The sequence below is a fragment of the Haemaphysalis longicornis genome, unplaced genomic scaffold (assembly GCF_048455015.1).
Source record: "Haemaphysalis longicornis isolate Haplotype H1 unplaced genomic scaffold, Haemaphysalis longicornis Haplotype H1 scaffold_1, whole genome shotgun sequence".
Classification (NCBI taxonomy): Eukaryota; Metazoa; Arthropoda; class Arachnida; order Ixodida; family Ixodidae; genus Haemaphysalis; species Haemaphysalis longicornis.
Window position 1 is genome coordinate 295,593,811 of NW_027526203.1, and position 27,100 is coordinate 295,620,910.

General features: G+C 44.0%; 1 protein-coding gene across 10 annotated transcripts in view; it reads right to left on the bottom strand.

The window, feature by feature from the left end:
- Positions 1 to 27,100, bottom strand: part of LOC144148417 (uncharacterized) — a 203,713-nt gene that overhangs the window by 95,444 nt on the left and 81,169 nt on the right. For 7 of the 10 annotated variants that reach the window (XM_077679998.1, XM_077679993.1, XM_077679987.1 and 4 more), the window contains 7 exons: positions 16,603 to 16,807; positions 11,742 to 11,789; positions 5,466 to 5,562; positions 3,760 to 3,988; positions 1,794 to 2,039; positions 1,642 to 1,717; positions 611 to 817 (listed from right to left, as the gene is read on the bottom strand). In XM_077679998.1, coding sequence (XP_077536124.1) covers positions 611 to 817; positions 1,642 to 1,717; positions 1,794 to 2,039; positions 3,760 to 3,988; positions 5,466 to 5,562; positions 11,742 to 11,789; positions 16,603 to 16,807 — 1,108 coding nt within the window. The remainder of the gene's footprint in view (positions 1 to 610; positions 818 to 1,641; positions 1,718 to 1,793; positions 2,040 to 3,759; positions 3,989 to 5,465; positions 5,563 to 11,741; positions 11,790 to 16,602; positions 16,808 to 27,100) is intronic. The other 3 variants (XM_077680008.1, XM_077680004.1, XM_077679979.1) reach the window with 1 other exon arrangement.

Consider the following 27,100-nt stretch of genomic DNA (forward strand, 5'->3'; position numbering starts at 1 on the left):
TGCAAGCACTAGAAAGCTCCCTCAAATCCTCACCCGACTGTAAACAAGTTGTGCTTGTCCTTACTGAAAAAAATGCTTTACTAGTGACACAGAAGCAAGCTAGCCAGTCAGTTGGCTTCAAGTCTACTTCAATGACAATTAATGGCATGAAAAAAAAAAAGGCCCCAAAAGTGCTAGTTTAAGTGATGTCCGTTTGGATAACTGCAACAGTAACTCTTAAAATGGCATTATGTTCTTCTGGCCACACACAAAAATGTGGCCATTGCACTATGAATGAGTGCATCTCAGTGTTTGGCCAACTTTTCAGGAGCAGAAGTAAAGGGTATGCTTATGTGCGAAGGGTTGCAAAGAAGCCAACCCTTCACTGTCAGTTTTCTCAAACAAATCTTTCCAAGGCAAACTTCCCAAAAAAGCCCAGCTTGTAGCTGTTTCTGGACTTACAAATTCACGCTTCCAAGAAATCAGTATTCTTTATTTGCTCTCTGCCACGAAACTCAGCAGGCAGACGGCTAGCAACACTGTGATCGTCAGTAAAAATGATCGAAAGGCTTAACCGAATGCGTATGGGTCAGACTGTTTCATGAATGCCCCTGAAGAAGGCTCCCCTCACCGGTAGCTCGGCCTCCAGCCCTCTTCATCCAGAGGCGGAGCATCAGCAGCGCCTGCTGTGCCAAGTCGCTGGGGCACTCGGTGCGAATCGACGCCACGTCCTGCTCTGGCACATCCAACTGGGCTGCCAGCGCAGCCCAGTCAGAGCCCAGCTCCCGCGCTATGTCCGAGAGCCGCAGGTCTGCACGGTGGATCAACTCAGGCTTGGCTGCACCAGAAAGTGTGTGCACGACATGTTGAGGCCTCTTGGCACAAATAATCAACGGAAACAGAACCAGGCTGAAATGCACCACCCTGCAACTTAGCACCCGACAGAGTTATTTATAATGATGTAAACACATGCTGGCAGGATTGCTTACATGATCACAACAATCCCAGTTCCACAAGCTTACAATGCATTTTTATTTCTGATGCAGTCTTTTTTTTTTTTTTGAGAAGCCCTTCTGATGATGAAACTTTTTTACAGTCGCTACAGTACATTTTTGGTGACAAAAGTGTTTCCCGTAAGAACGCCACCCGAACTTACAGCTATAGGAGAGCATTTGACTTCGACAATTTGTGCTGCGCAGAGAATAGGGGCATTTTTGGTGATGTGCCATTGTCCACTGCCGTTTGTGTGCACTCCCCTTCTACACTTGCCGGTACATTTCTCATGTCGGTACAGAGCAGCGGTCTCCTCATCCTCAAAGAGGTCTACACTTACGATCTACTCCACACCTACGATCCTTCCTTCTCCACTTATCATTTGCCCACCGAATTGTGATTCGGCGATCAAATGATGGTCAGCTTGGCTGTACCATTGCCTGATCAAAGATTGATGCCCACCACCAGCATCTAACCCCACTGCTGACCCCTTACGAGGTGAGCCATTTCTAGCACCCCCCTTCCAATACGCTCGTCTGCTATTGCCACCAACAGCAAACCATCCAGAGTGGCCAGAGAGAGATAAAAAGGTCCTAGTGCTCATGCGTATTTGAGCTTTTGCCCGCCACACCAACTACACTCAAAGACGCTATCAAACAATGGTCCTACCCAGGCCGGTCTCCTCGACGAAGCCGTACTTCTTCTCCAGCGTGACCAGCTCGGAGAGGTTCTGCGAGGCCTCGTACTGCGCAAGCAACACAGAGAGAGTGAGCGGTGAGTAAGTGCACGCCCTCCCCCCCTCCACCACAGTGCCTCCCTACCTCGGGCAGGGCAATGTTGAGGTTGCAGAGGGGTGCCTGCGGGGGCTCGGAGGCCCGGGCGGCCCGTGGCTGGCGCATGAACGCAAGCCGTCCGAGGGGCTCCTGGTGGGGGTCCTTGACCCGCACAGCGAAGGGCAGCCGGTTCTCTCGGAAGGCCTGGAACTGCAGCTGCAGCTGCTCGCCCGATTTGGTCACTGGCACCAGGTTGCCCCCAAACTCCAGGTACTGGCTCTTCTTCTCCAGCACCTGCGAGGCAGGCGAGGGCCGTCTGCTGCCAAGGCCTCATCTCTGTGGCCAGTGACAATGCAAAAGGGCAGCGGCCCACTACAAAGGAAGTGTGTCGAAAAGGGATTAAGGCCCACGGCCTCCAATCCTCTTCACCGTGATGTCACTGGCTTCAAAATCGGCTGCGGTACCTTGACACTCATCGCACTGACTGCTGGCAGTTTAAGCTCACCACTCGTGGCATCCATTAAAAAAGATTTAAAAAACTGATTAAAATTTGCACCCCAATAATACCCCCTTCTAAGTGTCTTATAAAGATTTAAACAATAATACCCCCTTCTAAGTGTCTTATAAAGATTTAAATTAGCACCGCTATAAGTGAATTACATCCTCAACAATGGAAGGTTCGACACGGCCACATATAGTAAGGCACCTCCCACACTCCTTAATTAAGGAGACGCCAAGGCAAATTTGTCAAACCTTTATTGGTGGTCACAATGTGCAGTTCCATTCATGCAGCTTCATATTTCGCTTTCTACCCTTCGCTTATTTCTAGAGCAGGGAAGAAGAGAAAACACCCAGCTTCCATTGCAGCTGAATCCCAAGCTGCTGCGACAACACCAAACTGGTTTGCAACAAGGTTTGCAGGTACTTCAGTCATCACGATTGTACCCTTAAGCTATGAGGGGCGAAGCCCCTTAGGGGCTGGGGCTGTTGGCGTCTCCTGTCGTTGTTGTCGTAATCGTCGTCTCATGTAGTCACGGTACTAAAACACCGGGAAACTCATTTACGCCTTGCGCTAGAACGTAACGCGTACTAAAAAAACATCGGGACACTCGTTTATGTCTTGCGCTAGAGAGCTTCGGGCTTCAAAGACAAGAGACTTTTACAGCAAAGCTGTATACCTCTAACTCCCAACGGTTTCACCTTTGTTGGCAAAAACACCGAGGTGCCAAGAATACACTCGTACACTGCATGTTTCGCCCCTCCCCAGGTTTCACGTAAGTGGAGATGGCCCGGGATTTTTTTTCACTGTTACTATGGCTTTCTGTTTGTTCAGGCACCATTTATTCTGATACATATGCACGAAATTTGTTAAATACAGCCCTGCAAACTGGCGGATCACCACAGCAGATGTCACTGATTAACGCGGAAACTAGTGGGATGTAAATTGGACAAACAAAAACTCTTAGGATAAGCTACACCGTTAGCCCTAAGCATTATAATATGATCAAGTTATATTACAATAAGTGCAACTCTTTTCAGCATCCTAACCATAAGTTACCAGCAACTATAAAGTCATGAGGGTCCCAATTCTTCAGTAAAAGAAATGTCCTCAAAGTTTCTTTTATTTCATTAAAAAAAAGTGCAATAGAACAATAGAAAGTTGGCTTTGCTTCAAAGCAAGCCCATATTTCTGGCTTCTTACATAAGGTGTTTTACTTTATTTTTTATGAGAAATGCTGAAACTGTGCGAAAATTCCAAACATGTCTAAAACACACCTAAAGCAAGTGTATGAGTGTTGTTTGGGCGAGTCAATAAGCTGCCGTCACAAAAAGCCACACCCCTTAGCCTCCTCATTTTTCCCGTAAGGCCCCTCATCCCTTCTGTCTGTCCTCAACATGTCCTTTAGGCATGCATCGTTGGAAACCACTGCCTTACACAGTTAGAACTTGTGCCGACACATGTTTGAACCGTTCACCTGGTGATTTGCACATTTACACATTTGAAAGCCCTTACCTCTACGTCCCGGCTTTTTGCCACCTCAGTGAAGTGTTCTTGGCTTTCTAGTGTCTTGTCTTCTTTGTCATCTGTCATGCAGAAGACTCGTAATTGGGCTTCCATTGGGTCTAGACGCTTGGCAAAAACCACAAACTTGGCCATGAATGGAACGTGCATGGCCTCTGCATACAGTTCTGTCGCAAACTTGGTTGCTTCGCTCACTTGTCGGCAGTCCATCAGCCAAAACCTGTGGGAGTGACATAATGGAAAAGTCACTAAACACAACACCAGTGAGCAGGGTTATACTTTAACCCTTCGAGGCTCAAATATTTTTCCTTCAAAAATGCGCCCTCGTGGACGAATTTCTTTTATTGTACGTGTTACATTTTTAAAAATCGCTAAAACATAATGATTACAATGAAATCCACTACTACGAATCAGATGTGTAGTGAATTGGGGCATGTAAATACGCAGCAGTAAACAAATGAAAGCTGAAAGCGGGTAACACAAATTAGTTTCAAAGACCTTCCACAGCGTAGGACCATATCCAAATTACAGGAAGTGCACCAGTACGAGTATTAAACTATGTGGCATGCAACTAAGACAAGATATCTGAGGAAGCAGACGATGCAGCACTACATGAGTACCTGGTGCACAAGGGGCGAGGAGGTAGGAAAATCGAGCCTAGAGTACTGCCACATAAAAGCCAGTTCCCCATGAGCTATGGAATGTGGAACTGCGATAAAACAAATGCTGACACACTTCGGAAAGATAGCAGCACCTCACAAGTAATCCATGGAGCAGAACAAGCAGGAAATTCAAACCCACATTTGGCACCGTATCGTTATGGCAGCAACTAGTACACGGGACACTTCTGCGATGCAATAATATTACTACAGTGAATCTCAAAGGGTTAACAAAGGCACTTTGCCCTAGTTTATCAAACTACCTGTGTGGTAGAACACGATGTTATAACCATTTTCTATTAAAAGAATATGTATCATGAAAACAGTTAGGCTGATTTATTTTTCTTTCATTAAACTGCAATGAGTCTCAACCTTTGCATTGGCACTACCGGTGATAATACTTTTTATTACTTTTATGTTCTTTGAATTGAACTGCCTTATTAAAGGGACGCTGAGGTGGATTTGCCGGAGACTTGTTTGTGGCTGCATTGTGCAGTTCTATACATGTAATCTATTATTTGACTCTTTAGCAGAAGTCTAGAACCTTTGACTATCTGTAATTGGCGGCAAAAGGGAAAACACCACGCGCCGTGCACGGCCGCTGCACTGACTACCATAATGACGTCACGTGGCGTTAGTTTTCAATGTGTCCTCACACTACCTGAGCCTTTTTTTAAGTCTTGATTTTCACCAATTTCATAGTTCAAATCGTCCTTTCATTGGTTCACAGTAGGTACCATGCGACAATAACGAATTACAGTCACCGATCACTGAGTGTGATATGCTAAAACATCACTTGGTGGGCACCTTTCAGGTTTTTTTAAAACAGAGCAACAATAACAATAAAATAGTTCTGATAAAAGTTTATATATATAAAAAACGTTAATATTGGTCCACATACACAATTTCTGAATAATAAAAAAGACAATTTTTTTTTAATTAGGCCTTAATGCAAAATGTACGCAGCCTGTCACCTTAGGCCACCTACTTGTTTCCACTTACGCCTACATCTCAGTTGCTAGTAAAAGGGACACAGACCTGGCTGAGACTGTCGTTGTGAAAGAGACGCAGTCGTTGACAAAAGTAAGTGGTGTTGACCCTGTCACATCTTCCCACTGAGCCTTGTTGGTGCCGCCTGGAAGGTGAATATCAGTCAAGAAACTAAGCACTCGGCCTGGAACGGGCAATGAGATATATACATCGTAAAACTTGTACACATCTATTACATAGAGATCATCATTCATTCCTATGTGTAAATGGTCGTCTGATGAATAGAAATAAGTATATACTACTTTGACAGATAGTATGAATTTTTGACCTGCTGGCCCAGTTTTTAAAACCTTTATGTTTTAAAATTTTCTTCAAGCAACAGCATAAAAAACAAGAAGTCCTTAATACCCAAATACAAGCAACATAGTTTGTACAGTACAGAATCAAGCAGAATAGTTCGCAAGCTGCCTAAGACCCTGACACAGATGGAGGGTGCTGTGATTTAGGAGACACGACTAAAAGTGAAAAAAAAGGGAAAGAAAGAAAAGCTTACACTTAACTTTGTGGACATGTCTCGAATGGCTATGAGAAGCTACTTTTTTTAATGTTGTACAGTTGAACCTTGCTAACAAAATTCAATTTCATATATGTACGTTCTTGTTTTTCATCGGTTCATTCCAGTAGAAATCTCCAGGTAAAATAATGCAGGAAGTTCAGTATTAGCGCAGAAATGTTTAGTGAAATTTTTTTACGCGAGAACTTACTCATGTGCTACTAGCGTAACAGGCAGCGTTAGCCACAGCGATATCACTTTGAAGTGCCATATACAGAAAGATACCAACAGCTTGCAGGTTGTATACAATCGACTGGGCTTCTGCTTGTTACATTCTTGCAGGTTGTCTACAACTGACCGGGCTTGTGCTTGTTACTGACTGGGCTTGTGCTTGTGCTTGAGACAGCAAAATGGAGGAATTTATTTCTACATGGTGTGTTCTGCCCTAAAGCAAAGTAATGATGCACAATACAGGATGAGTGCTATCAACATTTTCACCAAATATGATTAACTCCAATGTTATTTGCCAACAAATTCATGATGCAACAATAACTACAAAGGGCCCAACATGATGCTTATTTTCTATTCACTATGATGCCACTGACAGGCATCAGTTACCATGCTGCCAGCAATATATTAACTGGCAAGAATTATTCTAGGCTAACACAAGAGAATCTCGACGTGATTTTTGATAACTTTTGTGGTATATTTCCAATACTTGAATAAAGAAGACCATCTTGGTTTACACACACCTGTGTAGCTGCCACAGGACATCACATTCACTCTGTACCATAAACGGCTTTATAGATAGCAACCTGCCCATCGCAGCCGGCGAGAATGGGAGCCACCATGCCAAGAAATTGCCGTGTAGGGACGGCACTCTCTGTTAGGTGGGGCTATGTTGGGCTATGCACGTGCAAATTTCACAGGGAAGGCTCTAATTTGTACAGACACCCTAACCGGGCCATTCTGTGCGTGCAAGCACCATCATTCTTGCAGAAAAACATAATGTTTTCTTAGCGAAGGGAGCACTATTAAACGGCAACCTTTTCAGCAACTGTGGCGTTTTCACCACAACTGAAGTGTCATGTTTGTAGGAGCTCCGTTGGGGTGGCTTACAAGCCCACGAAATGTGGATACGGCAGCCATCTCCAGTCAGTGCTTGTGGTAAGGATCACCATTATCTTCAAGATATCTTTTTGCAAAAAGACACTGCCCCCGTACCAAAGCGATTGGAACCTGCTGAAAACACATTTCCTTTACCACGCCCCTTTCGGGCTTGCTCAGCTGTACGCAATAAATACAATCGCGTACGATATGTTCACTGAAAGTATGATGGGAGCGTATTGCAGGATCTTTTGGCATATTCTTTCACGAAAGCGTTTTCTTTTTGGCTAGGTTTGTTGCCGAGCCTCCTGCCCAAGTCGACTATAACCTACAACCTTGGCGTCAGACTCACTGCAGCAACTTTTTGAAGAACTGTTCATGCTGCTGCTATACTGTCTCCATATAGGCTGGAGGCCAACCAAGACTAACGCACGCTCGTTTTCGTGTGTGTGTGTGTGTGTGATACTCATGCTATGCGTCGTAAGCCAAGGGTAACTGAACGCACGCCGAGTGTTTCTTCCGGTATTTCCTTCTTTTTTTGATGCGCTATATGAAAAAGTGTGTGCAAAGCGCTTCTTCCTGTTCACTTTTTCTGTTTCATACTATAGAAAAAAATGCACTGAATATTTTTGGGGGTTTTGTTCTATCGGATGTATTCACGCTATCAAACTCGTGAAATGCCATGGAACGCATTAGCAAAGGTTTAGCAGCTGTGGACAGTTTTTTGCGGATGACATTCGGGTGGATGCACGTTTGGTGAATGCGGCCGGGTGCGTGCTAACAATTTTGCGTTAAAAGACTCTTACTTGAGCACACCGTCGAGCCCACAGAAGGTGTGCACTTCCCCCAGTGTGAATCGGCAAAGACTGGCCAAAATGCACCGAGAGAAAGACAAAATAACAACGATGGCAGGCCAAGCAAACGCGTATACAGCGGAGAATTGAGGATTAAATGCAGTGCCAGCTGGTGCAGTGGTGTCGGAAAGAACTAAAAAAAAAAGCAATAATAAATTCGGCACGCAGAATTGGCGCGCATGGGCAGGTCGCTATCTATAAAGCCGGTCGTGCTCTGTACGTTTGCAGAGCATGTTTCCTAAATTATAAATGCAAGGCATAATTACACAAGCTTCGTAACAATAACCATTTTAGGCTTCTTAGCTTATACTCGGCCACAGACTCTGAAATGGTTTAATTTTTTTCAATGACCTAACTAACACTGTCGTTTATTTATCCAGTTTCGTTTGGAATCATCCACGGATGGAACTGTATGCTATGAACTCTACTATGTGAAAAACTGTGAAATGAAACAATTCATCCCCAAAGCCTGGCATGAGAATTCAGGTTAGAAAAATGACAACATTTTACACTTCTAAGCTAGGAAAGCAACGAAGCAAATGGCAATACGGTTTTAAACATTACTAGCAACAGCACTAAGGAAGAATAGCTCAGTCATTCACAAAATATACATAACCAAGCCAAATGACAGTAACAAGTGTAAGAAATATACACTCGACAACACGCCAGGTGGCAAACACTATGCCCCTTGGTAACACCACTACCCACACAATCAGTGAACACAAAAAAATTAGCTTTCTCAAAAAGGAACTACCCTCCCCCTTTTTTTTATACTTTTCATCAACAAAATGAAGCACTTTTTAAGTACCATATTTTCTCGATTCTAGGCCCACCCTGATTCTAAGCACCATCCCCAACTTAGCCAAGAGAAAGAAAAAATGAAGTTGGTATTTAAGGTGGATACGCTTCAAACCTTAGCAACCCTTGCCACTTCGGGCATCATGGGTCAGAAAAAAGGGGGGTGCTGAGAATAGAGAAAATATGGTAGTAATGAGGAAAAAAAATGCACCGCAGCAAATTGTGTGTTCAAAAGGTTATGCTCTTCTTGTGGTGCAACTGTATTAGCACTAAGCATGCATGAAAAACATACTGTGCACCATCGCCGAGGCTACTGGCATGCTGAGCAGTGAACACTAGCGACAAACAAAATAAACGTGGGTGAACACGTGCACACGGAATGCCGCACAAGAGGATGTGTAGAATGATGGGTGCTTTACTTGGCAACTCATGTTTCCCTGAAACCCCAGTGCTGCATTGCAAAGCTGGCCACAACACACAGCGCCACAGAGGAAATAAGCCGCAATGTTTCCGAAGCAAGCCCCTTGTGCTCCCAAGCAAACACTGCCTGCCGCGCTTTGTGAAGCTGGACGCATTAAAGCAGTACACCGGGTAGCGCCAGTAGTAGCGTTACCCTGGCAGCAGCCATTCAGGGACACGCCACAAGCTTAGGTGTGCTCTAGCTGCCCACACACATTGTGACAGGGATGTGCAGATCAGGTAAGGTGGAAACTACCAAACCAAAAGACGCGCATCTCGAATGGCCTGCCTTCGCACAAGAAGTAGAAATATGCTTTAAGTCCTGCCTGACAGCCTTTTACCCTGCTGCGGAAGTGAAACCGGCCATGAAGCGCCATCAGACCTCAATTCCACAATGCACGGCTGGGAACACCACATCTTTGAATTCGGGTTCACTTTTCATACTTTCCATCCTACCTTTTACCCATTACATGCAGACACACTACCTGACGCAAACGCATTCCGTGCAAACATTACCTTAACGTTATTCTTGTTGTCTACTACCGTATTTTGAATCAAGTTCTTTGATCTAGCATTCATACTTCTTTGTATTCTTAACGCAGCTTTTAATAATGCTGCATTTTTAATTCAGCCCTAGTTTCATACGATACTCCGTCTCATAAGCAGCAGTGTTGAAGCTACGAAACACGAAGCAGCAGTATCACTGCGCAGTGCCATATACATAGTACTGTCATTACGCATTCTGTTCCTTGATTCTATTACTAAATTAGCTATTGCAATTTAAGACCCACCAGGAAACCTTAATGTTGGCTATTTTACACTTTTGGCTTTAGCACTACAATTTGTTTTTTTACTTTCCGCTAGAAACAAAAGCACTTAGCCTGGAACTTTTTCCCTGGGTGAAAAAAGCACGTTTTTCTTAAAGCATATCGCCGTTGCATGTAATTACAAATGCTACGAAGTATAGGGCAAAAATATCCTCTAAAGGCCGAGGGATTTCAGTGTTAGTTTTCAAAACTCTGGCTCTACTCAGCAGGGTTGGACAATATGCATGTTTCTTAAGCTATTAAGAAACAATTACACTAAAATCCTGTAGAGCTTGACTAAGCCGAATTTGAGGCCACGCTGTACAGTGTGGGTACCTCTTTTAGCTCCCCATGGAAAGAAAGAAAAAATCTCAAACCATCTTGGTGTGCACATTGGTAAACCTTAACCCCCCCCACCCAGCTTTTCGCAGATTACAGCCGAGTCAAGCCTGCCGCTCTTCATCATATCTGCTTCGTATGATGAGCAGAACAGGAAATGGGCCGAGCAAAGGAAGCTTCCAATGAGGCCACAATGAGACGCCCAGGGCACAAGTTCTAGCACCCGTGATGAAGGGCACATAGGCCACTTTGGTGTTACCTGTGGCAACACCTATCCTAGTTCAACACCTCAACACTGCCTTTCTTCTGCTCCTCCTTTGATTGTGGCACCATCTACTGACCGGCCCAATGGCCTACCTGTTTTAGGTTACAGGCTTAGGTTACAGAGCACAGGGCTACAGGGCTTCGCTGATCAGTGTGATAGCCAAATGCCGTCTTTTGTGACAAACGAACCCCGGTCACAAAAACAACATAACTGGAATTCCAAGTTGTGCAGGAAATTTCATTAGTAATCATCGCCTTCCATTTTTTATTTTTGCCAGAATGAGCAAGAAATGTTTCTTCATTGGGTGTCTCTTATTTTAAGCCTCTTTGATATTTTGATATACAGTGACATATGCTGACTAATAATGGAAGACATTTATTTATACTTACAATAAGCAGTGTTCTGATAAGTCTGACTTATGATAAGCTGAAAATATTTCTGCAGCATCAAGAAGTTCGGCATAACGAAATTAGACTGTGCGCTGCATGCATGTGTCCTCTGCAAAACATTATCGGAACAGCTAAACATTTGTTTGTCCTTATCAAGAACATCCAAATACTCATTTATTTTAATCTATTTTGACTCAGGCCAAAGTCAAGCAGTAGCTGCAACACATTCTTTTCTCAGCAAAAGCTTGAAGAAATTTTTCACAGAACTGATAATTCTTGAATATTCGTCACAGCAGGAATTGTCGCACTCTCCTCCCTTAAGCTCTAAGGTCTCAGGCATTTTCGCTGGGCTGTCTCGCTGGCAGGTACTACCGAATACTAAAAGTTTACGAGCAAAGTCTATTGACAAAAAAAAAAGTATATAACGAAACTTTGAAGTCATAAATGTAACCAAAAAGGAAGAGAGATGAGGAACAACGTAAACTGAAAGTCATACCTGCACGAAACCTGCGTAAACAGTAATGTGAACCAATGAAAGCTGATCAACACATGCAAGAGAAAGAAGGTATAGGGGGGAGGGGGGGGGGGGCGTAAATTGTACAGGAATGCATGAGCATATCAAGGGGACACCTGATGACAAGCTTACAAAAAAAAATTTGTTTGATTAGTCTCGAGTCAAGCAATGAAAAAAAGAGTAAGAATGAAAGGAAGAGCATGGAATCAAAGGTGAGAAGAGAGAGCCAAATGTAGAGACCTGCTTCGAGCCTGTACTCCCCAGTCAATTGGCCATGCCTTCGACTGGCTGCTCAAGAGAAATAGAGGGGTGAGGAGGAGAGGAGATACAGTTAGAGACTGAGTGAGAGGAAACGGTGGAGAAAGAGCGGCCTGTCTAGGGGCCTCGTGGAGGCCAAGGCGCAGCTGCCGAACGTGAGGTGCAAGTGAGAGTAGTCCCCATGCAGTTTGCAGGTTATATGCCTCTGCTGTGCCAGCAGCACAAAAATGCCCAGGCAGCACAAGCATAATGACACACAAAGCACAGCAACAGCCACACGGTGAAATTCTCCCAACCTCCTAAACATTCTGAAGATGCCCCCTCAAAGGCGCCGCAAATATTCTGCATACTAAAGAGACTACAAAGTACTAGAGACGCAAAGAGTTAATGACAGCACTTTTTTTGCAAACGTGTACTGCACTTCACAAAAGCTGGCTCACAGATAACCAAAACAGTTGCAAGCAAAGGACTCCTTATAAGCGATAGAAAGCCAGAAAAAAAAAATGTTACCAAAAAGAGCAAATCATGCGGCAGAAGCGCTTAATTGCAGCAAAGAGCACTTTTAGCTAGGTCGATCATTGTGAAGGCCACGACCTCAGCGAAAGGTACGTACTTTGTAGGTGAGGACACGCCCTGCAAAACCACTCTGCTTAGTTGTCAATATAAAAATCCCCAGCAGGCACCGACCGATGGGACCTATGCCGACAGCGCCCTCCAGCGTAAGGAAACTAAGCTACCCGTGCGCCCGTCGATCTGAAGACATCCGCGTCTTTTCGGCACCTCAGCTGGCTTCATTGACAACATTCACGACTGCTCAGTGACATAGAGCGGTGGCACCGAAGGTGGTGCAGACAAAACGTTTGGGGACGCTGCGCAATTGTGTTTCCACTCGCCACAGGTCCTCTGACTGCAGTTCCAACATATTCTTGGCTGACGCATCGGGACACCATCAATCGAAACAAAGTTTTTTGTAAAGGTAAGTACGTGTGAGCCATGATCGCAATCTAACCTCATACCTGTGAAAGTACTCGCAAACCAAACAAGAAATGGAGCACAGTCACGCTACAAATAACATCCTAATGCTGCCTTTTTTTGTTCTTCCTATGGTCCCTCGCTGCACCCAGGTGCAGTCCACGTAATTTCCTTCCCAAGTATGCGTGTGTTGCGAGCACTTGAAAATGCCTGAGCCGGGTCAAAAACTGACCACTACCGTATAAACCGGTATATATGTAAGTCGAGTTTTTTTCCAAAAAAATCTGCACAAAAGTTTTCCCTCATCTTATATAGCGGTCATTGGCAGAATGTAAATTGTTGTCTGGCAACAATGTGCAAGCTGCCGAGCAAGCATTTCCGCTTTTGCGTAGCGAGCATGGTAGTGAGCGTAGTCCATCGCCATCTCCCTTTGTGCCGGTCTGCTCTCTCGCTCTATCAAGCCTTTATTTGCTTTTCCCTTTTCTCTCGTTTTTCGTCTTTTACTCATCTTGTGCGTGTGCGTGCATGCATTTCTGCACGTGCCTGCTCCGGGATGAGTGGCGGAAGTCGACGCCAGTTCACCGCTGCGTTTAAGCTGAAGGCAATTGAGTCAGAATGGGAATAAGGCAGCGCAACGCCAGTTTGGCGTTTCTGAGAAAAGTGTGCGGTATTGGCGGAACCAGAAAGCGAAGCTGTGCGCGTGCAACCCCCGGAACAGAACATTCCATGGTCTCAAGCATTGCACCCCGAGTTGGAGAACAAAGTGGCAGACTTAGTTCGGGAACTTTGCTCACGATCGCTGCCGGTTACAGCGGAGGCCATCCACGGACCGGCTCTGCAAACTGTACAATGATTGGATAGCCGGCGACAACGAAAGACAGCTACGGGCAGGCTGCGAAGACCATCCCTCGCGACCGTGTCAAGCTGGGTGTTCTTCTCTTGGCAGTCGCTGCCCGACGACATGGTTGCACAAGCGTTTAGGAAGTGCTCCATCAGCAACGCGCTCGACGGCACTGAAGATGACAGTGAGAAACAGTCATCCTCGGACGACTCTGACAGCTCGGACGAGTGACTTCGGCAGGCATAGTGAGTGGCGTGACGGACGGGCGTCGAAAATAAATATAGACATTGTGTGTGCGCTTCTCTGCCGAATTATTTTTTGTCAACTTTTCCCACCTCAAGGTAGGGGGTCGACCTATATACCGAGTTGACCTATATACCGGGTCGACCTATATACCGGGTCGACCTATATACCGGGTCGACCTATATTCCGGTTTATATGGTATACTGTTGCATACTGTCAGTGTTCCGGGGTGCTTTTTAACACACAAATAAACCGGCCTCGACAGGTGTGGCTAACAATCAGCGGCTGTCAAATTAAATTTAAATCACACACTAGTTAACGGCCATTTATTACTGTCTGCGAACTTCTGGCAGGAAACTCGCCGCCTGCATCAGTGCATGGCTGACCGAAACAGATAGGGCTACGTCGAAGCGAACTGCGAGCACATAAATGATGCTTCATTACTTTACAGTACAGTGGCTGATCTTTGTTCGGTGTAAATGGCATTGTACAACTTGGCTCAGTCAATAAATGAAGTTGTGGAGGACAAAACAACAATGGTGAAGTTGCCAATAGTGCTACGCATTCCACTGAGGAGCTTCAGCCTTGTCGTAGATCCACTTCAGCCACATACATGTCTGTCACATGCACAGCTGCTTAAAAAATACAAGAAATGGAGCCGTGTGTGTGAAATACACAGGATTGACCTGTTTGAGGCTGCAGTGGTCATAAAATTACTGCGCGAAACTGTGTGCCACTCAGTGTAATGTCCAGGGCAATGCAAGTTACAAGCGCCACTACCAGAAGCCTCTTCGATTATTGGATCTTGTGCAGCGCCCTGATCGAACCTTGCAGTTATGTGAAGCGCTGTGTCCACACCTGAAAAGTACACATCTTACATCGTGGCCATGCCAAAAAGAGAGAAAATTAATTCTGCGATTCCTCATCTTGGTTCCAGTTGACAGCCCTCAGCATTTGATTGATCAATTGCCTCCATCAGAAAAGCGGCCGCCGCGGCCGGGAATCGAACCCGCGTCCTCTTGCTCAGCAGCACAACGCCTTAGCCACTGAGCCACCACGGCGTGTTGCCCTGAGCATTTCCCCACTTACACATTTCCTGCTCAGTTGTGCCAATGTTGCATAATTTTATGTGGGGGGGAACGGAGCGTTCACATTGCACAACAGCTCACAGAGGGGGAAAGAAGAGAAGTGAAAAATTTTCACTAATCTCACGATAGCAAATTTTTTAAAGCAAAGCCCAAGAAACTTCGCGTCACTAGTATTTATCCCTGCCAAATAAACAACATTACACGGCTCTCTTGCAGATAAACAATGGGACGCTGTGTGCGAAGGTATCTTTTTTACATGCCAAGGCCATTGACACCGTACTGGCGCTAGAAAGCAAAATTTTTCAGTGGCTGCGGCTGTTCCCACCATTTTTGGAAACCACAGGAGTTTTCGCTGCAGTTTTTTACTCTCTATGTCACTAAGGAAGGCGTACCTGACTATGGAGAAAAAAATAAATTTTTGTTCTCACAAGTGAAATTACTACAAACTGCTAGCCTCCTGGCTAGCTAAGCGGGAATAGAATCGTTCCCAGGTTGCTGGCGGCCACAGGTTGAACCCCTGGACCACGATAAAGTTTTCTTCAAGTGCAAGAAAAGCGTCTCCTTTATTGCAGTTCGGCTGCAGTTTGGGTGGAAGACAATCTTTCCTTTGCAAGCAGAACGTTTCCCTTCAGGCATACATTCATTTCACAGCAATTTTATTCCCCAGTTAGAACAATGGCTATTCTGGCATCCTAAGGTTCCCCTTCCTGGGCCCCCTTCTTTTCAGAAAAGCTTTTATTGGTTCGTCTTAGTCGGGATCTAGTACACTGCTGCAAGGCCAGGAAAATTTATCAGCAGTTTGTAAATGTGTGGCAAACAACAAGACAGCAAAAGTGAGGTCAAGCCATATTGAATAAGATTTGCATAAACCAGTAACTTAAAATATATACCAGGCATAACGATAAGGGACGCCACGCTAACTAGAAGGCAAGGCATCTCAATATCTGCATCGAGGTTGAGAAAATGGTGCAAGTTATTCTGCCTTCCCACAAGACTCAAAACAAAAAAAAAGTACCTGAGTGAACCCTATATTCGCTATTCTGTGGATGTGTCAAAAAAAACTTGAGCAAATATCTGGGTGACATATCTGGGTGACATTGGCAGTATAAAAATAATTTCGCTAACATGAGCATTAGGTTGGTCTAAGCCACACATATCTTCAAAATTTCCCAAAGGCTTCCAGAAGTCTACTGCAGTATTTGCAGAGTTCATTAGAGCCTAGTATAGTTTATGCAAACTAACATACAACCTCCACTTAACACCCCTCCTGCATGTGCAGCTTTTTCTCATCTTTTACGGAGTATGCGGGTCAAGATTACTTTGCTTTTTATAAAAAAACAAGTTTGATGAAGAAACAAAGCTAAGCTGAGGCTCCCTGCATTGTGCTTGCACAGTGAATTAAAGAAGGGAAGTACGGTAATTTGAATTAGAACCTGGTTGCCACACTGATGCACAAGGTCTAAAGCACCAATCCCCTTCATGCCTTGTGCTTTGGAATCACTTCGAGAAACAAATAGGTTTGCTGGCTCGCAATCAGTCGATTTCCAGAGGCAGTTTTTTGATCTTGGGTAAGGTGGCCAGCCAAGTTTAGTCTCAACATTGTGTAATGTACGTCAATAAAGTCAAGAAAAGCTGAGGCATGAAAGCTTTTTTTTCTACAAGCGCAGGAGCACAGAAAAGGGTTTGCAACTGTGGTTACCTGTTATGCTGCACAGGAGGCGCAGGGTGGGAGCATCACCGGCGTATTGGTTGATCATGCCTTTGGTTGCCGCCTGTGGCACCGGAATGGTCAAAGTTATTGGCTTGTGGAACTTGCGGCGTCGAGGTTCCACAGTCACTATTGGGCTCACTGCCACACGGTGGCCCAGAAGCTTGGTCACCAGTTCAGCAGGGATTGGCTGGGCCTGGGAAGCAGCAGAAATGTGCAACGATGGAGAACAGCTCGCACTCGTGGGCAGCTCCAGTTGTGCTCCACAAGACAAACTGAACAGCGACAAACAGTTAGAGATGCTGCCAGCTCAACTAAGGAATCACACACACCCAGAAACGGTAACTATGAGTGACAAATAACTGATCTAAACAAAGCTTTTATTTAAAAGCGAAATTTCAAATCTAGAAAGCAATCAGAGAAGAATTTGGGACTATACCATAGCTCGAGTCAATGCAGAAAAAAAACTTTTTAATATTGTGAGGCTCATTTGCCAATGTTATCTCTGCAGCAGTACGTAGACACAAAAACGGATGATACGGTGCTTCATTCAAGATATGAACAAGTGCCTTCTTACAAACCAGTGCATAGTTGACCACTGTATCAAATGAGACTGCAGCTACTACGCACATTATCGACCCGACCTGAAGGTTGCTAACATTACTCAAATTTCGCCGTGTGTACCTTAATGTAGATTTTTTTTCCTGATAACTTGCACACAAAGCAAAAAAAAAACCATGCTCAAGGGCGCAGGATGTGATTATCCCTCACCAACAACTACACACAGCTGGTGTTCTTGCACAATTGAGTTATCCGCTTTTGGACTTAAATAATATTACAAATGAACGGCTTCTTTTTAATGCCCAAACAGTACTACGTTAAGATGTTTTGTAACATGTAAGAATTATTTGGTACCATGCATTCCAATATTTTTTTCACCAAAATCACTTGATCCAAGATATCTACCAACGTTGAATTTTTTTGAGAAAATGAAAGAGTTCAAAACAATAAAGGCCCAAAAATGCAATCCGCTAGGGGACAACAATACAAGATATTGAAAACGTAGTGTCTTGACACCAGAAGGTGAGCTTGTTTAAGATACACGTAATGCAAGTGCCTGAAGCAAACTTCTCATCTTCCATTTAATAACAGAGTTTTCAAACTGCTTCTACACATTATTACACTCACTCTAGTTCTTACCTGGCCCCTAATTGTCCTCCAAACACGGAAGCTGGTGTTTTATACAAAATGACACACAGCTCATTTTCAACAACTATGCCAATGGCTGTTTATCGCAGACTTAAACAAGTATTCATGGTATGCCAAGTGTAAGATGAGGCAGTCAGTACTGCCTTATAAAACATTTCTTATTAGCAATGCCCTACTGGTTGTGATCCTCCTGCTATTTAATACGTACAGGAGTTTAAAAAAGGACAGAAAATGCTCGGCTACCAAATTGACACATTTTGCTTCATCAATAAAAAAAAATAAATATGAATGCACAGGTAAACACAATTTTCCAAACTTCCTTGCAGTAGGTTTGCAAGCTTGAGCAAACTTTTTACTACGTCCCTGGCGCAAAAGCCTATGCTGTTTGATTCAAACTTGCAGCTGGAATAAGAATGAGCCTGGAGCTCTGTTTCTTAACCAGCGTCACCCCTGCAGAGTTCCGTTTCATACTTTCACATAACCCACAAATTCTGCTCTTTTGTGCCTTGAAGTGAAAATTTGGTATACAACAAAACTTCATTTTTTAAATAAATCAGTATGGGACCTTAACCAAGACAGACTTCTGTTCTTAGCACAAACCAGCAATAGATGTCCTTTTTTCTTCCAGAACACCACAGCCAGCTCTTGTCAGCTTGTCGAAACCCGATTTGACAGAATAACCCGAGAAGTCACCCTTCAAGTTCAGACTGTGGCGACATGCAAGAAATGCACCTTGTGACATTCCTCATGCCAGCATGGATTTCAATTATCAGATCTGCCTCATTTGAACATCTCTCAGAAGGGCAACAACCACCGAGTTGAAGGGCTGGGGTAATTGAGCTTTGAAGGAAGCGAAAAGGCAGAGGGTGCAAGGCCAGAAAACATGTTTTTTGGGCTTGTGTTTGGGCATGTGCGCGTGCACTGCCTTTTTTTTTTTTTTTTTTTTTGAGTAGTGACGAATGCTTGACTATTGCTAGTCAAAAATGGCTCGCCAAAATGCTCATTTCATGGAAACTAAGTTCCAAAAGCAGTTGGCTGGCAAGACAACTCTTCCAGTAGCGCGACTCACAGTTATTAAAGCCCTGTAATTTTTACAAAAGGTCCATGAAGCAACATACCACAACTTTGCTTCAGACAAAAGCGTGCCACGGCAGAGCAACCAAGACATCAAGTTTAATGCAAACTTTTTTAATTCGGCTAGATAATTAGAAAAGACGATGACAGGGTGGTGACGCCTGGAAATATTTTCTGCCCTTGCTGTACGTACACGCCAGCCAACACTGAGCGGCCAGCCCATACAATTTGGCTGGTGCCGATCAAACAAACGCAAATTTAAGGGAATTCAGCCAGTTAGACATGACGTCCCCGCAGAGGCCTTTGCCCTGCAGTGGGTGTATATAGGCTGATGATGATGATGAATTACACCATTAAATAAAGTTCTCCGCTACCCTCTACCGCTTTTGGGACCTCAAAGAGTGCATCCCAAAGCCTGTTTAAGAAAGCCACAAGGAGCTGCCAATCCTAAGAGAAAATGTAGAAGGCGTGCACAATCCAGAAGAGTGCTAAATGGTCACGACTGACCAAGTCCTGTAGTCTCGTTTGCTAATAATCTTGCACTAGCTCCACTGGCCATCACATAATATGCTGGCAGTAAGCCAACACTATAGCTCTTGTCTTCACTTTCAAAGCTTTTTGGCTACGCTTGTTCACAAAGGCAAATTGACAGAAATTGACACGGAGAATCCTGTATGTCAGTGAGGCAGCTTATTTGGTGATGTTTGCATGGAACACTTTAGTGATGTTTCCAAGCCAAGTGACAACGATACCAATTGTTACACTTTGGGAGTTTTCCGTATTCATGAACAGCTGCTGCTGCTGCCTGAGCTAGCCGGTGCACTGTAGTAAAGGACCACGCATGAATTTAGACCGTCAGAAAATCCTCAACTTGCACCAAAACATTGGTGTTTTCGATGTCTGCCTCCTTCAGAAAAACAGCCACAGTGGCCCACCACGATCAAACCAGTGCACTTGAACAATTACAATTTTAGTCAGGTTCAAGTTACATGAAACATCCTGTATCTATATGTACATACAGGTTGAATCATTTGAATCCGCTATAACCTCATGAGAAAGTCATGACAGTAGCACAGACACCATATTCGCAGGTACGTTTCAGAACCACGTGGATGTTACTAGCGAGGATACACAACTTCTAGATGATTATTGTCAAAAATTAAGGAATGAACTTCTTTACTATTTGTTTAAAAGCCCATGTTTATGTTGGGAAAAATGGGAGCAAGTATTGGGAAGATGGAAGCAATGTGTATCTATGAAAATGCATCTTGAACAGCTGTGCACTGTTTTCTTCCTCTTGTTTACTAGACTTTCATGCTCCTCCCTAGCCTGCTAGGGCCATTGGCCTATAGCATGGTTTCTCAAAGTGGGTTCCGCAGGCCCCTCCTTAGGGTTCCGCGAGCCACTGATAAATTTTCCCTATTCCGCAGTCGCAAAGTCTTATATGGTGAACTTGAGGTGCGATCGATCTAAGGAACCTCCATTACTCACGCCCGAGTGTCAGTAAGCACATCTTGGCGCATAACAGAAACGCGCGAGCTGCGCAATAAATCTTGCCAGCAGCTTGTAGCCAGCCAGACTCCGAAAACGGGCCATGTGGTTAAACTATTGCACTTGAATCTCGGTCTTATATTACCCCCATGCGCATTTCTCCTGTTTGGAGATAGGTGCCGCTAGCATATGCATTCGCATAAAGTCGACGGGGGAAAAAAACGATACCCTTGCTTGCTTTTGAATTTATTACACGTTAATGTAGCATGAACGGAATGAAAAATGGCGGGAGGGGGGTTCCTTAGCACTTAACGGAACTTAGCAGGGTTCCCTGGGACCAACATGCTTGAGAACCCCTGGCCTATAGTATTCAATCACTGAAAAGAATGAAGCAAAGTTACGGCCCCTTCAGCATAGAGCTCCAGGATGCCTTCCATATACCTAACCTCTGCAAAGTTGAGCACTTTCTCATTTACGACTGAGCATGTTTTGTGCCAGGTTCACCTCCCAACGACAGCCCGTGTCCCATGTGATGGGCAGACTGGACAATCGCTGCGAGGCGAAACTCCTTGGACTCTGGTCCTGCCTGTCATTGTCATGAAGAGCAGCATGCATGGCACTCTTACAGCTCATTAGCCAAGGAAGTGCGGGACAAATGTGTGTGTGATGGCAGCAATGTGTTTCTTTATCCCTCTTTTTCTTTCACTCTCCATATGTTCCCTTCTCCAGATGCCATTGCCTGTTTAACATCCTTGCCTTTCTTTTTCCCTAATCTGTCTCCTTTTCGTTTACTTTTGCCTATTAAGTTTTTATGCACTCCAACAGCCAATTTGAAAATACAACTACACTAACATGACTTAATAAAAATATGCAACTTGATTAAACGTGGCTAGTTTCACTTGCACTCCCATGAAAATACACATAACATGGTTAAGCAGCGTCACAATCTAAAGACACTCTTGTCACACTCTTACCCACACTTGTCCGAGAGTTTACGTTTAATTTTTGTCTGGTCTCGCCTGGTGGATGGGCTCCACTGCTAGTGTACAGGGTGGTCCTCTGCTAAAGGGAGCACTGAAGCGCTGGGCCACATGGGCACGTGGTGACGGCTCTGGCACGTGCAGTACTGGCTACTACCCTTCCTACAAGCTGCATCGTCTCATTTGCACTTGTTGAAGACATTTTTCCTCCGAGAACGTAACCATTACAAATTGTTGTTGCTCCACAAAACAACACAACCCTCAACAACTGATGCTGGGGAAAAAAAAATAAATAAACAATGAAACTCTCAAGCATAGTTCTATAATGTTGCGCCTGGACTAACTGATAACAGTGCATTGTTCTAGGACAGCCATTTCAGAGCGGACATGCTAGGCAACTGTCTATAAAGCAAAATGTATTTTTAGCTAATACAACAGTAAACAAGGTGTCATTGGCAAGCCACACCCGATTTTCCTATTGTCTGAGCTATGTGGAAGGGATCACCGTCATCAGCCTATCTGTGCTCACTAAAGGACAAAGACCTTTTCGTTGACCTTCAACTGCTCCTGTTTTGTGATAACCTAATCCAAACAAGTGCAGTGCAGTAGGCAAGCAGTTTTTCTTTTCAGTAAAATACTTACACCAAAAACTTTTTTCCCACACAATGAGAACTAACTTTTTTAGCATTGTCGGGCGAGTTGGGTCATGTTTACAATGGACAGAATAGAAGCAGCCTAGAACACTAGCCCCACCTTTTCCTGCATCCGCTGCCTTTTTATGCGCTCCATATTCCCTGCACAAATGTATGTATTTTTTATAGTGCAAATTGCCACATGCCTCCGGGTTCAAAAAGGCACAGGCTGCACATTTCCCTGTGCCGGCATAATTATTCTCCAAGCTATTATCACTGCAGAGTGATAAACAAGTGGGAATGTCTCAATAGAGGCCTGTTATATTTGAGCAACTTTATGCGGCATTTTACACATTCCAGGGAACATGTTCCAGGCCACTCGGTCTGTTCTCCTCCACTTGTCAACAAAGGCCAGTATAGAGTTGTCCAAAGTGACTGCTCCACGGGAAAAAAGCTGCAACAATGATTTTCCCTCATTTTCATTGATATGCGCTTCCCTCATCTTCCTTGATATGTGCTTTGGTGTGGTGGTTATACCTAGGCCTCAGACTTCTTGATCTGACCTTTCTAGCCCATTGCACTTCCTTGACATGGCCAATGACCTGTCAATGATACTCTTATTATGCTACCTAACCCAATGGTATGCCAGCAAACTACCGATAACATCTAGATCCCAAATAAAAATACTCATTCACACACAACAATAACCTAGTCTTCTTCTTCTGGTATTACTACAAAAGATTCAAATCTATAGCTTGTTCCACCCTAGCCAAGTTGAAGGACGTGCACTTTTCTCACAAATTAAAAAAGCAAATAAGGATAACAAATAGATAACCCCCCCATCCTCTACTCCCCTGTAAATGTGCCCTTAGTTTCACTTGCAATGGTATGCTCCTAAAAAACTACCTAAAAATAATTACAGCCAGACAACCACTAATGCTTGTCAGTCTAGAAAAAAGTACACGAGTCAGGGACACGGCTACAACCCCAACTGCAATAGATAAACTGAAAGCACCTCTAGCCCCAAAACCTCCAAGCGAATCAAGCTAGGGTTTCTAAATCAAGCATCTGTATGAAAAACTACAAGCGCCTGACAACTGGGTTTCAGCTCAAGCCTGAATTTAGTGTGACAAAGACCTTCTAATCGTAAATATTTTTTAATCGGACTATATCGGAACTTGAGCTTGGATGCCTATTTTTATAAAAATAGGCATCCAAGCTCAAGTTATTTACATGTCGTGCAAGAGTAAACTAATTTAATTAAAACCTAACTGCAGTGCTGAAACCATATTCCTTGCATTCTTAGTGACTACTTGCTGCCAACAAACTCCGGCAAAAATAATCTTTACTTGCCCCAGTTCATGCAAAGCAGCAGGCCATGCCTTGACAGTACACAAGTATGACAAGTAGTCCTAACTCGTTGACATTACAAGAAATGCTGCTACAGTAATTGTGTGTGTGTGTGTGTGTGTACAACAGTATATTTCAGCAAACCATAATAGGTCTGATGCACCTACTACCATGCCCTTAAATTCTCGTTCGCATCCTCAGTCCTAATAACCCTCAGCAACTAAACAAGTCAAATCACCTTTGAAATATATTGAGATAAATCAAACAAAAATTACAAAAGCATTTTCTCTGCTCAACTGGCATCGTGTTAAACAAAGAAGAGCTTTTTTTTGTTTGTTTGTGTGTTCCTGCTGCCCAGTCTGCACTGGAGTCGAAAAACACCCAGAGTCGTATGTGGGGCAAAACCAAGCAGGCCTCAATGAATAGCAGTTGCTGCAGAGAACTACAATTCCATCATCATTGATACTACACCAGTAATTGCCAGAAGTCATGAAGCCAAGTAATTTACATCACCAGTGTCACTGCTTGGCCACACAATGTGCACCCATTTTGTTACCTTTGCTTCAATTGATACCAGGAGCCTTTACAACAGAAAAAATAAGAAAAACTACATTAACTGACTATGTGACAAAAGTTACGAGAACTGCCGACTGTGACAGAACGATTAACAAAGAAGAAATAACGGGAAATTTCTTTTGGAGCAGGAACTTGGCAACAAAGAGGCCAACTTTCCTAAAGACAAAATCACGCACCAAAAGAAATAAAATTGGGAAATTTCACGGGAACAGCAAGTTTCAACACCGAACCTCCCCTCGTCCCCAACTAAAGTATGATACTTATAGTACTGCTTTAATGCACTGTAACAAATTAAGACAAAGCCAATTTTGGGACATACGTAAACAATTACCAACAAGTTTCACGACCATTGGTACCACAACCAACATCACTATGAGTCACCACGAAGCCCAACTGGGTTTGACCAATAAGCTACCCAGCGAAAAGAACATTTAATTTTAACATTGATCTCCCACTAGATTTGAAGGCTCAACTAGCAGTGTGCTCCAGCTTAAAATCTGTGGCTACTGGCTGCTCACTGAAAGGCTAGTGCAGCAGCAGTGGTCCTCGCATGAATTACTTGGGATAGATCTGCCAAACTGAGCAGCTTTCCACAGAGAGCTGCAAGCTCGGGTGCAACTGATATAAGCATGTGTTCAATACACAAAACAAAAAAAGAACCGAAAAGATGGGTACACGCCACCATACATGCAAACAGCACGACCTTATCTGCACTGTTTTCCCTGAACACAATACTGATGATAGCAAACACTGGAGTCGGCAACTGTACAAGCCACTAGACTCGGTCTCAGACCAGAGCAGCTGAGTCTGAAGTAGCAACACAGCCAAACTGCACAAAAAGAGTGCTTGCAAAGTTCCCAAGCCTGTGTTCAAGTAAACAGAAGCCACTGTGTAAGAGAGAGGAAAGCAGTGCCTTACGGTGCGAAGCACGCAGAGGAGAGGTGCAGAACTCTGCAGAAGAAGCAGGCCCCGGCCAACAGCCCCCCCCCCCCCCCAGCCCGGGTAAAGCGAGTCTTGCAAGCAGCAGGTGTACAGTACTAGTGTATAGGGCTTGATAAAGTGATCAGGCAGGAGAACAACAAGACGTGCTGAGGCAGTTTGGTTCGAACATGATGCAGCGCTAGGAAGTACCATCCACAGGACTGCTCTACAGGCTTTTATTTTATAATGACGTTTCTCGTGCCCCCTTTTCTTTTTCTTTGCAGCTAAACTCTCTTCATAAAAATTTTATCTCATAGCTGGCAATACCAGTTGCTGTTCTGAAAGAAGTTTTTTTTTTTTCCCCTGTTTCTTGAAATAGTGCTTGACCTTTAAACTTCCTGAAATATACACTACCTAAATTTGTCTCAGATAAAAATTCAACCATAAGCTTTGGCGATGGGCCACCATGATGACTAACAAGGCCCCAGTTTAGGTGAAAGGTGTGGCTGTTGGGTCATGGTCTAGGATGTGGCACAGTGAGTGAAAGTCTAGATTTATCCTTTTCAAAAAGTGCTCATTCCCTGGACTAGTTGACAGTTTAAAGGGGCATTGTCTCACAAGCAGCTTCATCTTTTAGCACGCTTTCAAGAGCACTGTTACTCTTAATATAGTGTTGACTGTTTTCAAAGGGTACTGAAAGAGAAACTTGCTGAAGAAGCTCGCTGGAGAAGGCTGAAGAAGCTTGTTGAAGCTTGCTGAGCAAGCCTGCTCATCGCCGACTTCATGCAATGCAATTTTTTTTGCAGTGTGATTGTTAAAAAGCTCAAGAAAGCACACAACCTCCGAGTAAACAGCAGCAAAGCTCATAGCATAGCAGTGGGGAGCAGCGTCTGTTTCACAGAAAAAAATTTGGGCCACCTGGAAGCCAGATGTATGTACTGAATTTTCTTTCAAAGGTAATCGAAATTTCAGTGATCTCTGCCTACTTTTGAACTCTCCGCAGCAATAACAAAAAAAACAGAGAAGAATCGTTATTTTTATCCTGCCAGTATCCCTCTCCAGCATGTCGCTTCAAGAGAGATCCTCGCAGCTAAATACTGATGGCCGTCATAATGCAGCCCATAGCAACAAGAGAAATGTAAAAGAATTAGAAACTAAGAAATCCAAATTGTGGGTCTCATATGGTCAGTTTACTTGGAGGTTTTTGGTTAGTGGGAGGCAAGATGGATAGAGATTTGGCTAGGTAGTTTTGCTTGCAGAGTTTAAAAGGAGGAGCTTGAGAGCTTTAAGAAGAAGCAGGCAGAGACAGCAGTAAGCCGAGATTACAATGACCTTTATTCAGTACATACATGCTAGTCCAGTTAGAAGATAAGGTAACAACAAGCATGGTCAGTCAGGGGAAAAGATCAGGTTAGTCTCATTAAAAAAAAATTTTGCGCGTGAAGTTTCAATTTAAAACAAAATGCTTCTTCTGAACTATAGCTCAAAAGTTTTTAGAGCTAGATTTTAAAAAATTGGAGCAGTTATCATCGGGTGCAAGAAACCTGTCCAAGACAAAATAATCAGTCAATGCACTTAAGGTGCTGAAAGGTTGCCTCCTCAGCGTGGATTACTGTACTCACCAAGGCTCCACAGTCAGATTTTGTACTCACAGAGCGTGGACCAATTCATGGCCAACCAAAACTCCTCTTCTGGACCAAAAAAAAAAAAAAGATCCGGCTGGCAGAGGGGTGAGGTTTTTTCAAGCCTCACATAGCAACACAAGCAAGGCAAACGAGTTTGTCAAACAGAGCATGGTGAATGTCTCTTTCCTTTCTCAACACTCAAGCCACTGTGTACAGCAAGTAAAACGCATAACAAGCTGCCTTCCCCACTGCTATGGAATGCACGCACAGCCAGCATTAAAACAGATGCTACAGAAGCAAATATACGTCAGGTGCAAAAAGCAAGGTTGGAGATGCAAGCACGAGGAAAAGGGACAACACATGAATACGAGTGAACCCAGACAGGTGTGCTTCTCAGCCGTTACTACTTAAGCTCCACATCGTGTACATTAGATCCAATCAAGGTTCTTAACGCAACAAATACCAGTGTTTGAGAGCACACGACTCCATCGCAAAACTGATTTTGATCAAAAACAAAGACTATGTAGAGGTGTTGTGACACTAAGGATTTAACAGCATACAAGACTTAAAAAAGGGTGAGAGTGCAAACAACGATGGCAGTCTTTGTTGTCATGATAGTATGCCTAAGTTA